The sequence below is a fragment of the Eretmochelys imbricata genome, chromosome 15 (genome assembly GCF_965152235.1).
Source record: "Eretmochelys imbricata isolate rEreImb1 chromosome 15, rEreImb1.hap1, whole genome shotgun sequence".
Taxonomy (NCBI): Eukaryota; Metazoa; Chordata; order Testudines; family Cheloniidae; genus Eretmochelys; species Eretmochelys imbricata.
The window spans coordinates 16930283-16943402 of NC_135586.1; the positions used below are offsets into that span (position 1 = coordinate 16930283).

A 13120-nucleotide genomic window follows, 5' to 3' on the forward strand; every position below is an offset into this window, starting at 1 on the left:
ATATGCAGTATACGCATTTTAAAAAAAACAGACAACTGATCTTTTGGAAGGAAAAGTTCTGTTTTTAAATGTCAGCTTTATCCACATGAAAGAATACCTCCCAGAAAAAGCGCTGAACTTTCTCGTGAGTGACAGTGTGCTCTATTGAAATAGACAGGGGGTTGAGCCGGGACTGCATTTACCTGGACCAAGTTCATCCAGAGGAATCATATCACGACTTCCAGCCTTCTCATTATCTACAAAACAGAAGCATTGAAACTAGTCGTACCATGCTTCCTGACATGAAAACAGAGCAGACTGGGATTAATCACAGGGCTGGAGGCAGTAGAGGAGACAATGATTTATTGCACTCAAGATGCTATAATGAGGACACAAGAGGCTATAATGAAACGATATTAAGGTTCTGATAATTCACAAAGAAAGATTCTGAGTTAGGCCCCCAAAGAGCACACTCAACTGATCTCCCTCATGCCATGGCTCTGAATCACATACATTCCTCTATCCAAAGGATGCCACCAACTCGGTGCCCCTCTGAACCACCTATACTTTCTAGAATTTATCTCTGTACCCATCCAAGATGGGATGAGGTTCCCTTCTTTGCCCAGAGACAAGAGCAATCAGTAGGCGATCAAAGGCCTCGAGAGGGTAATTTTAACATTGGTTTCTATTTCCATCATGATCAAAATTAAAAGACTAAGGAAATCAACATGGCCTGGAGCCCTGGAACCATTGGTGTGATTATTGTCAAATCTGACAAACTAAGCACAGTTGGGTCTGGGTCAGAACTTGGATAGAATACCTCCACTGCAAAGCTAAGTGACACAGGAAACAGGGCTGGTGATTCAACAGAGGGTACGTCAAATAAATCAGCACTGAACAAACGTCCCAGGGCATTGCTGGAGGTGATGCCCTTTGCATGAGATATAACACCAAGATCTGATGACTTCTGGTTAGTAAAAATACCATCGACTTACCACAATAGTTAGCCTGCTCCTTGGCTAAATTCCTGCTGGGTAGTTACTTCATGCCTATCTAAAATACTCCCTATAAGCTTCAACTGAACTTTTCATCTTGAACTGGGTATCATACATTTCATGCAGTGGAAGTGATCATTGTCTATATAGTCTGTAATGTCAATTGCTTCAGGATCTTTGGATGAAAGGCACCATAAAAAAAGTGATAACTGATATTTATCCAATTTGAGAAATACACTTAACAGACATGGCAAATAGCAAAAGGAAAATCATTATGGCCCACACCAATGAGCAGAACTGACCTTGGCTTTTATCCACCAGCGGCAGAGTACTGTCGTCATAGCCAGACTTGCCAGATGTACCTTTGGGTCCCTTTGGTGCTGCAGAGACAGACTAGAAGACAAAATGGAAGAGTAAGGGTACTCAAGGTAGTTAAGTCCAAAGCAGACTGCGAAGAGTTACAAAGGGATCTCACAACACTGGGTGACTAGGAAACAAAATGGCAGATGAAATTCATTGTTGACAAATGCGAAGTAATGCACGTTGGAAAACATAATCCCAACAATACATACAAAAGGAAGGGGGTCTACATTAGTTGTTACCACTCAAGAAAAATCTTATAGTCATTGTAGATAGTTCTCTGAAAACATCCACTCAATGTACAACGGCAGTCAAAAAAGTTAACAATGCTAGGAACCGTTAGGAAAGGGATAGCTAAGATGACAGAAAATATAATGCTACTAATAAATAAATGGTATGCCCACACCTTGAACACTGTGCATAGTTCTGATCATCCCATCTCAAAAGAGATGTAATAGAACTGGAAAAGGTACAGAGAAGGGCAACAAAAATGATGAAAGGTATGAAAGAGCTTCCATATGAGGAGAAATTAACAAGACGGACTATTCAGCTTTGAAAAGAAATGACTAAGGAGGGATATGATACAGGTCTATAAAATCATGACTGGTGTGGAGAAAGTGACTAAGGAAGTGTTATTTACCCCTTCACATAACACAAGAACCAGGGGTCAATCAATGAAATGAACAGACAGCAGGTTTAAATACAAACAAAAGGAGGTACTACTTCACATAACGCATAGTCAACCTGTGGAACTCATTGCCAGGAGATGTTGTGAAGACCAAAACCATAACTGGGTTCAAAAAAATAATTAGATACATTCATGGAGGATAGGTACATCAATGGCTACTAGCCAAGACAGTCAGGGATGCAACCCCGAGCTCTGGGTGTCCCTAGGGATCTGATTTCCAGATGCTGGGACTGGACGACAGAGGATGAATCACTTGATAATTGCCCTGTTCTGTTCATTCCCTTTGAAGCACCTGGCATTGGCCACTGTCGGAAGACAGGATACTGGGCTAGATGGACCATTGATATGACCCAGTGTAGCCGTTCTTATGTTCTGAGAAGCTGCTGCAAATAGAGTAAGAAATAAAACCAATTTTCTAAAAAAGTTTTAACTTGAACAAAATGTATGGAAACCTGTTCACACTCCATCCCCTCTTGATAAACTGATCTTCGCCTGGAATCTAATTTGTGATTCTGGATACTTTTCATTTCACTGAAGTTTTGCTGACGATTCCTCCTTCTGTCATCACCTGGTTGGGCAAGCCAGTAGCTTCTTTACAGGCCACAGTGAAAGCCAGTTACTTTTCAGATAAAGAAAGTAGCAGCAGCTTCACATAAAAAACAGTCAGATGCCCAACATGCTACATGGACTATGTCCCAAGGGAGCAGCAACATACAAAAATGGGCCAAGTCTTTCCTTGATGCAATGTATATTTGTAGGGATTAGACTTGGTACATCTAAAGTGGAATAACCCCTAAAATGTGGAAGGCACATGCCACAGATCTTCTAGATATGCACCCATTAACTGTATTTATGATAAAACAATTATAGTAAAATTATGGTATCACTGGAAAACACCAACTTAGAGTTCTTGGTCTACCTGTCATTGTCATTAGTGGGAGTAGGGCCTCAACATGGAGTGAAGGATAAAACACCTTCATGGGGCTTTCTGTGACCACTGATCTGGACTAGGACTCTGCATCTTTACCTGGAAATGGGATTTGTTCCATCCATCCTTCTGTAGGACACTTCGTAGCTCTTTGTAGCTCCAGACCATCTGAAGAACATGAGATGCTGCCTTTGTTTCCCTGGGGGACTGGCTAATTTGTGAGACAAAATTAGAGCCTCAAACATTAGGAATGCAAACTCATTTACGCTAAAACCCATAACTTCCTAGCAGGTCTGTTATTTCCCAAGAAGCAATGCAATATGTGACACTGTAAAAATACATTCTTTGGGCCAAATTCTATAGTGGCTTCTATTAATGTGGGTCCATCTACCTGCATGTGTAAACATACAGTTGCTCAGACAAGAGACATCTGCACAAGCAAGAGGTAGTTAAATATGCAGATGTCTGATTTTCATATGCATAGTGTGCAGGTACAGAGAGAGGCCAGTTGGATAACACTGTCCTTTTGCCTAGTGGATTTCAACAGGCATTTATATAGATCAAAGCAGAGGTGCTGAGCACCCAAAACTGCCAAAGAAATCAATACTCAATCACTTCTGGAAAACAAGAACTTAATGTCTAAAGTTGGGAATCCAGAGGCCACTTTTCAAAATTTTGGTCCGAGTATATATAAAAAACTGAATTTAGCTGAAATCAACCAGTGGTTTGAAACACACCCCACAGGACAATGAGGATCAAACAACAAACAAAACTAATTCTCACCTGAAAAGCATTTTCCTTTCATTCCTTGCCAAGTCAGTATCAGTCTGCTATACAGAGCCCCATGTGGCTCAATTTCTGGCTGACTCTTACTTAGGGCTTGTCTACATGGTGCTTTTGTCTGCACCGAGGGGTGCAAATTTTAGTTTGCATTAGCAGGTTGTGCACTAACTGGGCTGCGGGGACTGTGCTGCTGCACACAAAGTTCCCGACTGTGACAACACCACCACACAGTAGGGCACTTTTAGTGCATGCCGGCGCAGTCCACACAGGCCAGTTAGTGAGTGACACACTAGCACAAACTCAAATTTATACCCCTCTGATGTGGACTAAAGCACTATGTAGACAAGGCCTTACTGATGAAAAGGCAAAGGCTAAAGAAATCTCCAGCCAGCCTCTCAACAGTTCGTTGAAAAGGCACTTATGAATGAGCTCATTTCTAATTGGCTGAAGTATAGAAGGAAGCCCTTCTCCAATCAGGATACAGCTTTTCAACAGGGCTACATGGTACAAATCGTCATTTCAATTATTACTGTTGTCCTTCAGACAGAATGATCACTGCAGATCATTAACCATTTCTTTTAACAGAAATAAAGTTGCATCATTGGCATTTCAGGAATGGAATGTCACAGGATAAAGGTCTCCTGCTTTGCAAACACAGGTCTCAACTTCACTGCAAATGATGTCTGATAAATGCATGCATAATGCTAAGGCATAAATAAAACAAAGAGAGATTGTACCCTGAAATGACAGAACTTTTTATCTTACTGATTTTATCACCCAACCCAACCCAACCCGACCTGACCCGGGTGGGAGGGGAGCGATAGCTCAGTGGTTTGAGCATTGGCCTGCTAAACCCGGGATTGTGAGTTCAATCCTTGAGGGGGCCATTTAGGGATCTGGGGCAAAAATTGGGGACTGGTCCTGCTTTGAGCAGGGGGTTGGACTAGATGACCTCCTGAGGTCCCTTCCAACCCTGATATTCTATGAACCCATTAAAGTCACTGATGTAGGATTTGTTTTTATTACATGTTTTAAGTGCTTCAGTTACACATCTGAAAGGTCAAGATGTCTGGGCACCATCACAAAGCATCACAGTGGGGTTCGTACAGTATCCTCTTTACTTTGTTTTCTATTCTAGTAAGAAACCTACCTTGACTTGCTGATAGCTACCAGCTTCTGAATGCCCTGTGTCTGGATCAGGGACCTTGCATTTTCTGAACTGTCAGTAATGATTTCATGGATGGTATTCAAGACTGCAACCACTGTATCCTCTTCCAGGTTTTTAGCGGATCTCTGCTGTCTGCTAGGCAAATTTCTTACCAGTTCACCCATGGCATAACTACCTAGATAAGGGGAAGAGCTACCATTAGCCAGACCCAATAATCATTTCAAGAAACAGCTTCCTGTCCTGAAAGCTAAAATATAAGGAAGTTCCCAAAGTCTAAAGATTTTCTAATGTAATTTCCTTGAATCTCAAGGCTATTTCATACTGCATTTATCATTAACTTTCTCAAGATGTTTGAGAACTGATATCTAAAGCAAACTCATTCTGCATAATCAATACTACAGGTATCAGAGGCAAAAAAGTTTGACACATTTATTGAGAATTTCACAGCCAATACATCACACTTTGCTGTGCTTGAGGCAAACAAGCATTCATAAACTGTGGCTAATGTATTAATGCTAATGCATGCACACAACACTTACTCGGTGTAGCCTTGTAAGAGGTCTGCAGGGGCAAGGTATGCAACAGTACATATATTAACCTTCCCCTGAAAGGTAAGAACGTCCATTTGGTCTTCATGCTCGGCAGCACTGAAGTAAAGCCTCGGTGTCTTGGGCCCATTACTCTCAGATGTGTGTTTGTACCATTTGGTAGCTACAGCTCTACACTGGACGTGGTTTTTATGAAATGTAGGCGTATTAAAGTAGAATTGGAGATTTGTATTGATTAAGCATCAGCATCTGTGTTCTGTATGCAGCACAAACATTTCCTTGCTTGGTGAGGTTACAGTTTAAACAGATCGGGAAAACTGCCCAGGAAATATACTGGGAGACCCACACAAAGACTTTAGTTTGGAGCTCAGCTTCTGCCACTTCCATTTAATGAGTAGTGAGTGCATTTTTGCTAATGTGGATTAGAGTTGGGGAGCATTGCAGAGAAGCTGAGTTTTAAGGGTGATGATCTGAATGGAGAGCACTTGGGTACCGGGTTTCTCGATACCGGGGATAGCACAGGAGAAGGTAAAAGGCTGGAAGTGGGAGAGGTGAGGCAGGGTTCATTGACAGAGCAAAGGGGGCCAGAGGGGGAATCATATCAAATCAAAAAGCCATTATATTTTTGCAAATTATTTTGAGATCTACTGCAAAGTAAAGATTCATTTCCATTAAATCACACTATGTGCATGTATGGAAACTGGATGGGCTGAAACTTAATTTTCAAATGGCAATTCTTCACTTGGGGCATGCACAAGACTCCTATATAACGCAAATGGAATTTGTATGCAGAATAAACCTCAGCTTCAATACTTGACAAAAGCCTAAACAATTTTACAGTGCCCATGTGTTTATGGGGTCACATTCCTGTAAGAGAAGCTCAGAAGGTACCTATGAGATCCTTATTGCGACGATCCATAGAGAGATTCCTCAGGGCAATTGACACAGCTCTCACAACCTTGTCAGAGTCAGACTGGAGAAGCTCAACGAGGACTGGTAAGCCTCTCTCCTTTCGTACTGTTGCACGGATGTACGTGGACCACTGTGAGCACACAGGAAGAAAAGCAACACACAACATTGTGAATTTAGAGACACATTTTCCTGCACTTCTTTCAGTGTTGGGGTCTGATTTTTTCCAGCATGAAATTGAAGAATTTTCCCTTATGCAAACAGTTCTTCCTTATACTCTGCATGGCAACATATCTGTGACTTATCCCACCATCCAAGTCTAATGTGCACCAAGCATGAAAAGGAGGTAGATAGTATTTCATCTTATAGCTGGTGGGGGGCTGGGGAAGAAATATCACCTGTTCTATAAAATTTAAGAGCAGCAGAGGAAGAGTATAGGCTACTATATACGCCTCAATGGAAAATTTATTCCTCTCCATCAGAAAAGAGGTCACTTAGAGGGAAGAGCAAGACATGTACAGCTCCTGTTATCTTTTAAAAAAATTACTTGTTTCTATTGTTTCATGCATGTTTGTAAATACTTGTATTTTAAAAAGCGTCTCCCTGTTCAAATTAGAGTGGGGGAAAAGCACCTTACTCTTCGCAGACTTGTAGTTGCTGTGGATGACCTCACTTTGTCATGTCCAGAGACATTCCTGTATTCTTTGCTAAGAGTGGACTGATCATTGTAGAGGGACGGGGGGTTTACGGGAAGGCTTTGGTGGCAATTTTGAGATGCGACTCCCAGTGTTATCTGATGAATCAGGACAATACCCAATCCTGAGGTAAATATGGTTACCCAGCTCTAAAAACAAGCACTGCTGAAGAAACCCACAAATGAAAGCAGCAGCGGATAAGTGGTCTAAAAAGTAACACTTGCCCATTTTAAGATTTGCATTCCCTTTAACCGCGATGACAACACTCCAACCATACAAAATTCTATTTGCCTGGGGCAAGTGAACAGTTGTTTATTCCCCAGAGCATCAGTTTTTATCTGTTACCATCAATCAGCATGGTAAAGAGGGAGAGGAGATTTTGTGCTTGGCCTAGTAAATTCTCATGACAATTTTGCAAGGTGCCAATATTCACAAACACTGTTTGCGAATTCCAAACAGAACTTCCAGGCATCTAGCTTATCTGACAACAGGAAAGATGAGAAATGTCAGAACAACTGGAGAATCAACAGAATTAAGCAATTCTACTTCTGTTTTGTCAGTGTCGGTCTTATCTCCAACATTGCTTGAGTGACATTAGAAAGATGCCAGTTTGTCTTTTTGGAGTTCATGCCTCCCTGTTTACAGGTGAAAACAGAAGGTGAAATTTTCAAAAATGTCTAAGTGACTTACCACCTAAGTCTCACTGAAATTCAAAAATCATTAGGCACTTGACAACTCTACCCAGATACCACAAAGGGGAGATTCTAGTCTGTCTGAAGGAGACAGAGTTTGTTCTTTAACTTTAGACTAGCATTGCTTGGTAACCTTAGGGATCACGTCTCTGATGAATATTTCAGCAGAAGTATACATGGAAGTCTATTTTATTTTTAAAATACTTCTGTGTAACACTGAAACCTTTTCTAAAAGCTAATAATTTAGACTTTGTTCAAACCAAAAGCTAAAACTCTTCCAAAAGAGATTCACAAAAGAAAAGTAACAGAGTGCAATTTGCCAGCTATCAAGTGACATCAGGCCTAGAGGGCTTAAAGGGAATTTCAATGTACCAATTTCTGACTAGGATTAAGCAAAAGAAAAGGCTAGACTCACTGTCCAGTTTCCAGCACTGAGATTCTGCAAAGCACCTGCTGCAGCTTCCAAAGTGTTGAAGTTCTGGCTTTCAGTGAGGATCGAGAGGTAGAGCCGGACCACCTCTGGCTGGTAGAGCAATTCAAAGCCTGAAGGGGGAAAAACAGGAGAGGCAACATATGGATCAATATTTGACACGTCTTTATTTCAACGTGTATGAGAAACATGTCAGAACACACTACACTGGCAGAGTAAGGATAAGGATTTCAGTTAAACCCAGCTTATTCTATTCCCACCTGCTGAAAGTGGCGCATGCTGGAACTCAGTAGGACATATTAACTCCGCAATTTTGAGAGCCCCTGCACACAAATTCACTCTGCTCATTTTCAGGAAGGAGATCCCACCTCACCACTGAACATTTAGAAGTCTTTGTGTTATTCTGATTCCATATATTTAATCACACTGAGCATGTGTGTGCACAGCCGGGTGACATGAGGTTGGGTCTGTTTGCGCAAATTCAGACCTGCATTGCTAAGCTGGGTGTGAATTCAATTTGTACACTCAATTTCAGTCACTTTCTAGGCATGATTAATAATGCCCAAAGTCGGAGTGTACAGCATGATCATACCATATACCCCTCTCCCATGCCTGCCTGCTGAAAGGTGGCCATGGAAAGTTGGATTGATGAGAATCATCAACTGGAAAGTGGGAGAGAAATACAACTGAATAATTTTGGTTCAATTATGATATGAAGAGATATACAAGCATTGTATTAAATCTAGAGGCTGTGGTAGATGGAACACTCTTTAAAAGAATATTCCCAGAGTTAGTACATCAGTTTGATAGGTAAGGCACAGGACTTAAAGATTTGGAATCAGTTAAAAGATTTGGAATCTATTTCCAGTTCTGCCACAGACTTCCCAAGTGATCTTGTGCAAGTTATTGATAGTAACTTCAGTGTCTTCATTTATACAGTTATTATGATACATGGTGTGTACTACTGTAGCGCCTAGGAGCCCTAATCATGGACCTGCACCCCCCCGGTGCTAGGTGCTGTACAACATGGATGATGTTTATTTACTTTAGAGTGGTTTTGTCATGCTAATTACATGAACTGATGTTTGTATAAGCACCCATTGAAATCTGAGGATCACAGGTGTTTTTCGTCTATGGTAGTATTGTTAAGAGTATATTTCACTATAGTGACAGGCTTTTATGTAGCACATCCATATTATATTATTGCTTATTTATGAGTCAGGAATAGGCAGTCATGTAGTTTGAGGCTGTTTCTCTTCTCCATCTCCCAAGATCTAGTCGTCAAGTGGGGATGATACGATACATTACATTAATGACAGGAGATTATGCAAGTAACCAGTACAAAGGACTTGCCAACCCAATGCAATGTCAATGGAGAGTGACACTGTACATGGAATATACATCAGAGAAAAAAAATCCATGCCCCGAAGTGCTTTGGTAAGCATGGGGATGATACAATACACTAAAGAGGGGGTCTACTGGAGTAAACATGGAAAGGAAGATGTTCTGTGTAAAGCTTTCCAACTACATTGACTAGGTTGCTTTTCAAGAGTTTACCACAAGGGCGGGTTGGGACACATTCATGGTGTTATGAACAACATGAGAGGTAGCACAAAGGTGCAGAACAGACAAAGGGACAATTAAGTCTTGGCATAAACATGCTGAATCTATTTAGATTCATACAAATGCTAGAAAGGGCACTGTTTCCATGTAACAAATATAGCACCAGCACAATTCTCCACCAGCAAGCCAGGAAATAATCCCCCACCCTTAAATTTTACCTCCTCTCCCCACCCCTACTCCACAAAAGTGCCAGGGAAAGAAGAATGAGATTTGGACTATTGCAGACCAAGCAGATTCCAAAGCCAGTGGGACCCAAATGGTTGACAGGGAAGGGTGAAGTGTGTTCCTTTTGTACCTCCACTATGTTCTTTACCGGTTGCTTACAGTTTTTTATTTGCTTCTAGTGAATCTACTCAAGTTAACAGCTGATCAGATTGAGTGTGTATCCCAATCAGCAATGAGGAGCTAAATTTCAACATTTTTTTTTTTTATTTCCTTCAGTGGCAGCCCGAGAAGCCGCCTTTGCCCCATACTGATAGCAAAGTCTAGACATTAGGCTCCATGCTTTAATAAAAAGCTTGGATGTGCTTTTATTTTTTATTTTACATTTTTGAGCATTTCACTTGCACCCCAGGCTGCTCTGACATTGTTTTAAACCACTGAAGGATTCACCTGTTCTTTGTCTGAAACTAGGTTTGAAGCAACCAGTGACCATTATTTGTTCCATGGACAAGTGTGTACCTGCCCGGGGGGCAAGCCCTGATTCCAGCATCATTCTTGTCTCAAATAAGTCCCTTGCTTCCTGGTCCCAAGTTCTCCCATTTCTGCGATATCATTCCCTTTTTTATTGGAGGCTAAGCAAAAAATAGCTATTTAAAATATTAGGCATTTTGGAGTTCTCTTTCAACTGTTCCCCTGGTCACTAATAGCTTTTTGTATTTTCCCCTAGTATCTCTCTCGGTGTATTTATAGAACTCTTTCTTCTCTCCTTTGACTGCCCTAGACAGGAATATTTCTTTTTAGCTTCCCTTATTTTATTCTTGCATGCCTTATATCTATTTCCTCCAATCACTACAATTACCCACTTCCCAAAGACGATCATCCTTTTTCATATTCCAGGTCTTTTACTACCTTCTTTTCAACCACTTTTTTTTAAAAAAAATCTTCCTCGTATTTTTAAATTCTATTGGTCTTGTTGGTCTTTCATCTCTTATACTGCATAAATTCTTACCTCTTTTTTCTCTCTATACATTATACTTCGTACCACAGCTGATTTTACACTGCTCACTAAATGTCATTTCAATCCTTTCAGAGAGGTAATGTCCTAATAGGATGCAGTATCACTGAATGGCTAGAGCAGGAGGCTGGGAAAGCCAGGATTTGTCAAGAATAGAACCACTAACACTGAATGACTAACCTTATGCAAGTCACTCAACCATTCTGTGCCTTTGTTTCCCCAATTATAAAAGAGGAAAACACTCAGCTCATGGGAGTGTTGTGAGGTTAACTAACTGGTGTGTGGATACAATCTGCTATAGCAGGGAAAAGAACTTCATTGCTATTGTGACTTTCTAGAATTCATTTGCACCACAAATTCACTAAATTTATGACCACTCCACCCTCAATTCCCCACTGCCCTCGTGCCAGACCTTGTATTGCTGCTTCCACGTTTGAAATAGGGAACTCTCTGACATCAAGTAAAAATATTCTTTGACAATATGTGGATTGTATCCTTTTTTCCATTAGCTAATCTCCGGAATTAAACTCTCTTACTGATCATTTATTGGAATTTTGACACCTTCGATAATCTTTTTATGGAAATTTTAACTTTAAACATACATCAGACAAGCCAGAAGGATAAAGATAGTGTTACAACACACAAAACATTATTGTAAGAGGGATATCAGGTCTGTATAGGAGCTCATAGTGGTCTGTGGTTAAATAGTTGGCAATTCTTCAGTCAGTGTCCACTTAAGAACACTGCTTTAGATGCAGTCATAACTTTGACATTTTTGGAAACAATTCCAGGAGAGGTTCATCTTCCCCTGCTCTCTAGTTACATAGCTTATAATTTATCCTCATCATCAATGCCAGGTTTTGTATCCTTTATCTGAACACAGACACTTTCATCTTCCTCATCTCTTCACATTAGTGATTATTATATTATTGATACATGGTATTATTGATACACGGTAACCACATCACCTCCATTTCCCCCCTCCACATCCTACCTACTGCAGACAGAACCTGCCTTTAGATATTTGCATTCCACTCACGTGTGTCCCACCATGCCTCTGTCATTACTGGTCCTCATGCATGAGAGCCTCCTGTTTTTCCTGCTTGTTTCCCTGTATTTCCAGCATGAGTGTAGGAGCATTCCCTCCCCGGCTTTTTTTTTCTGTCTAATTTTCTGCACTTCCTTTATTAATTACCAGTACATTTCTGCTCGGGGTGCAATGACTTACAGACAATTTGGTGAATGACACCCCCCCCCCCCAATTAACCCCCTCCCCTCATATTTTTATTCTCCTGCCCGTTACTGCTTATTCTAAGGCCCTCCCATACCAGCTTGGCTAGCCTTGTAGGATGAGGGGGATTGCTGAAACAGGACTAGTATGAGTGCCCTTCGTGAGTTGATGCACATTAGCAAAGATGAGAGCCTTGTATTGCTAATGCCACCACTCTGCCTGAAGGATTTTCCTCAACCTCACTCTTTTCTTAAACATTATTTTCACTTGAAAAAAACTTTTCTATTTTCTCCAGTTTTTGTCCCTCGGAAGCCAGTTCTGCTACTCAGAGGATAGATTTTGTCTGAATTATTGTAATTTCCTTCCAGTGCTGTGTGGAGGCCTCACACATTTTTTCCCCTGAAGTATTTTTGCAGAGTCCCGAGAAGCACAGCTGGTCTCACCTCCATTAAGCACCTGCTTCTCTTCTAAACCAATTTCCTGAATTTCAAGATTATCTTAATTATTTTTCCAGGTACTTGTGTAATATATGGATAATTGCCTATATCCATTTTAAAAATGGAGCTAAAAAAGAAGAGGATCATTAAAGCTGGTAATGAGTCAACAAGAAAAAAATGTCAATTGCTTTTCTTTTGCTTCTTTAAAAGGTCATTTGAATTATGGCCCCAATTCAGCAAGCGCTGAAGCATATATTTAAATCCCACTGAAGTAAAAAGATTTATGCATGCGCTTAAGAGCTGTGTTGAACCAGAACTTAGATAGCTTTTTCCTGGAAAAGCATGAGTTAAATTTATCTATACCCTTTTCATTGCCAAAAACAAGGTACAGAAGTCAGTTAACTGGCTGTTGGGTTGTTTTTTTTTTGGCGTTTTAAGGAGATAGGAGAAACGTCAGGTGACATGGCCATTGTGGTC

General features: G+C 40.8%; 1 protein-coding gene across 2 annotated transcripts in view; it reads right to left on the minus strand.

The window, feature by feature from the left end:
- Window positions 1-13120, minus strand: part of ARVCF (ARVCF delta catenin family member) — a 228761-nt gene that overhangs the window by 9665 nt on the left and 205976 nt on the right. For both annotated transcript variants that reach the window (XM_077834996.1, XM_077834997.1), the window contains 6 exons: window positions 8161-8288; window positions 6341-6491; window positions 4884-5076; window positions 3050-3161; window positions 1277-1367; window positions 183-236 (listed from right to left, as the gene is read on the minus strand). In XM_077834996.1, coding sequence (XP_077691122.1) covers window positions 183-236; window positions 1277-1367; window positions 3050-3161; window positions 4884-5076; window positions 6341-6491; window positions 8161-8288 — 729 coding nt within the window. The remainder of the gene's footprint in view (window positions 1-182; window positions 237-1276; window positions 1368-3049; window positions 3162-4883; window positions 5077-6340; window positions 6492-8160; window positions 8289-13120) is intronic.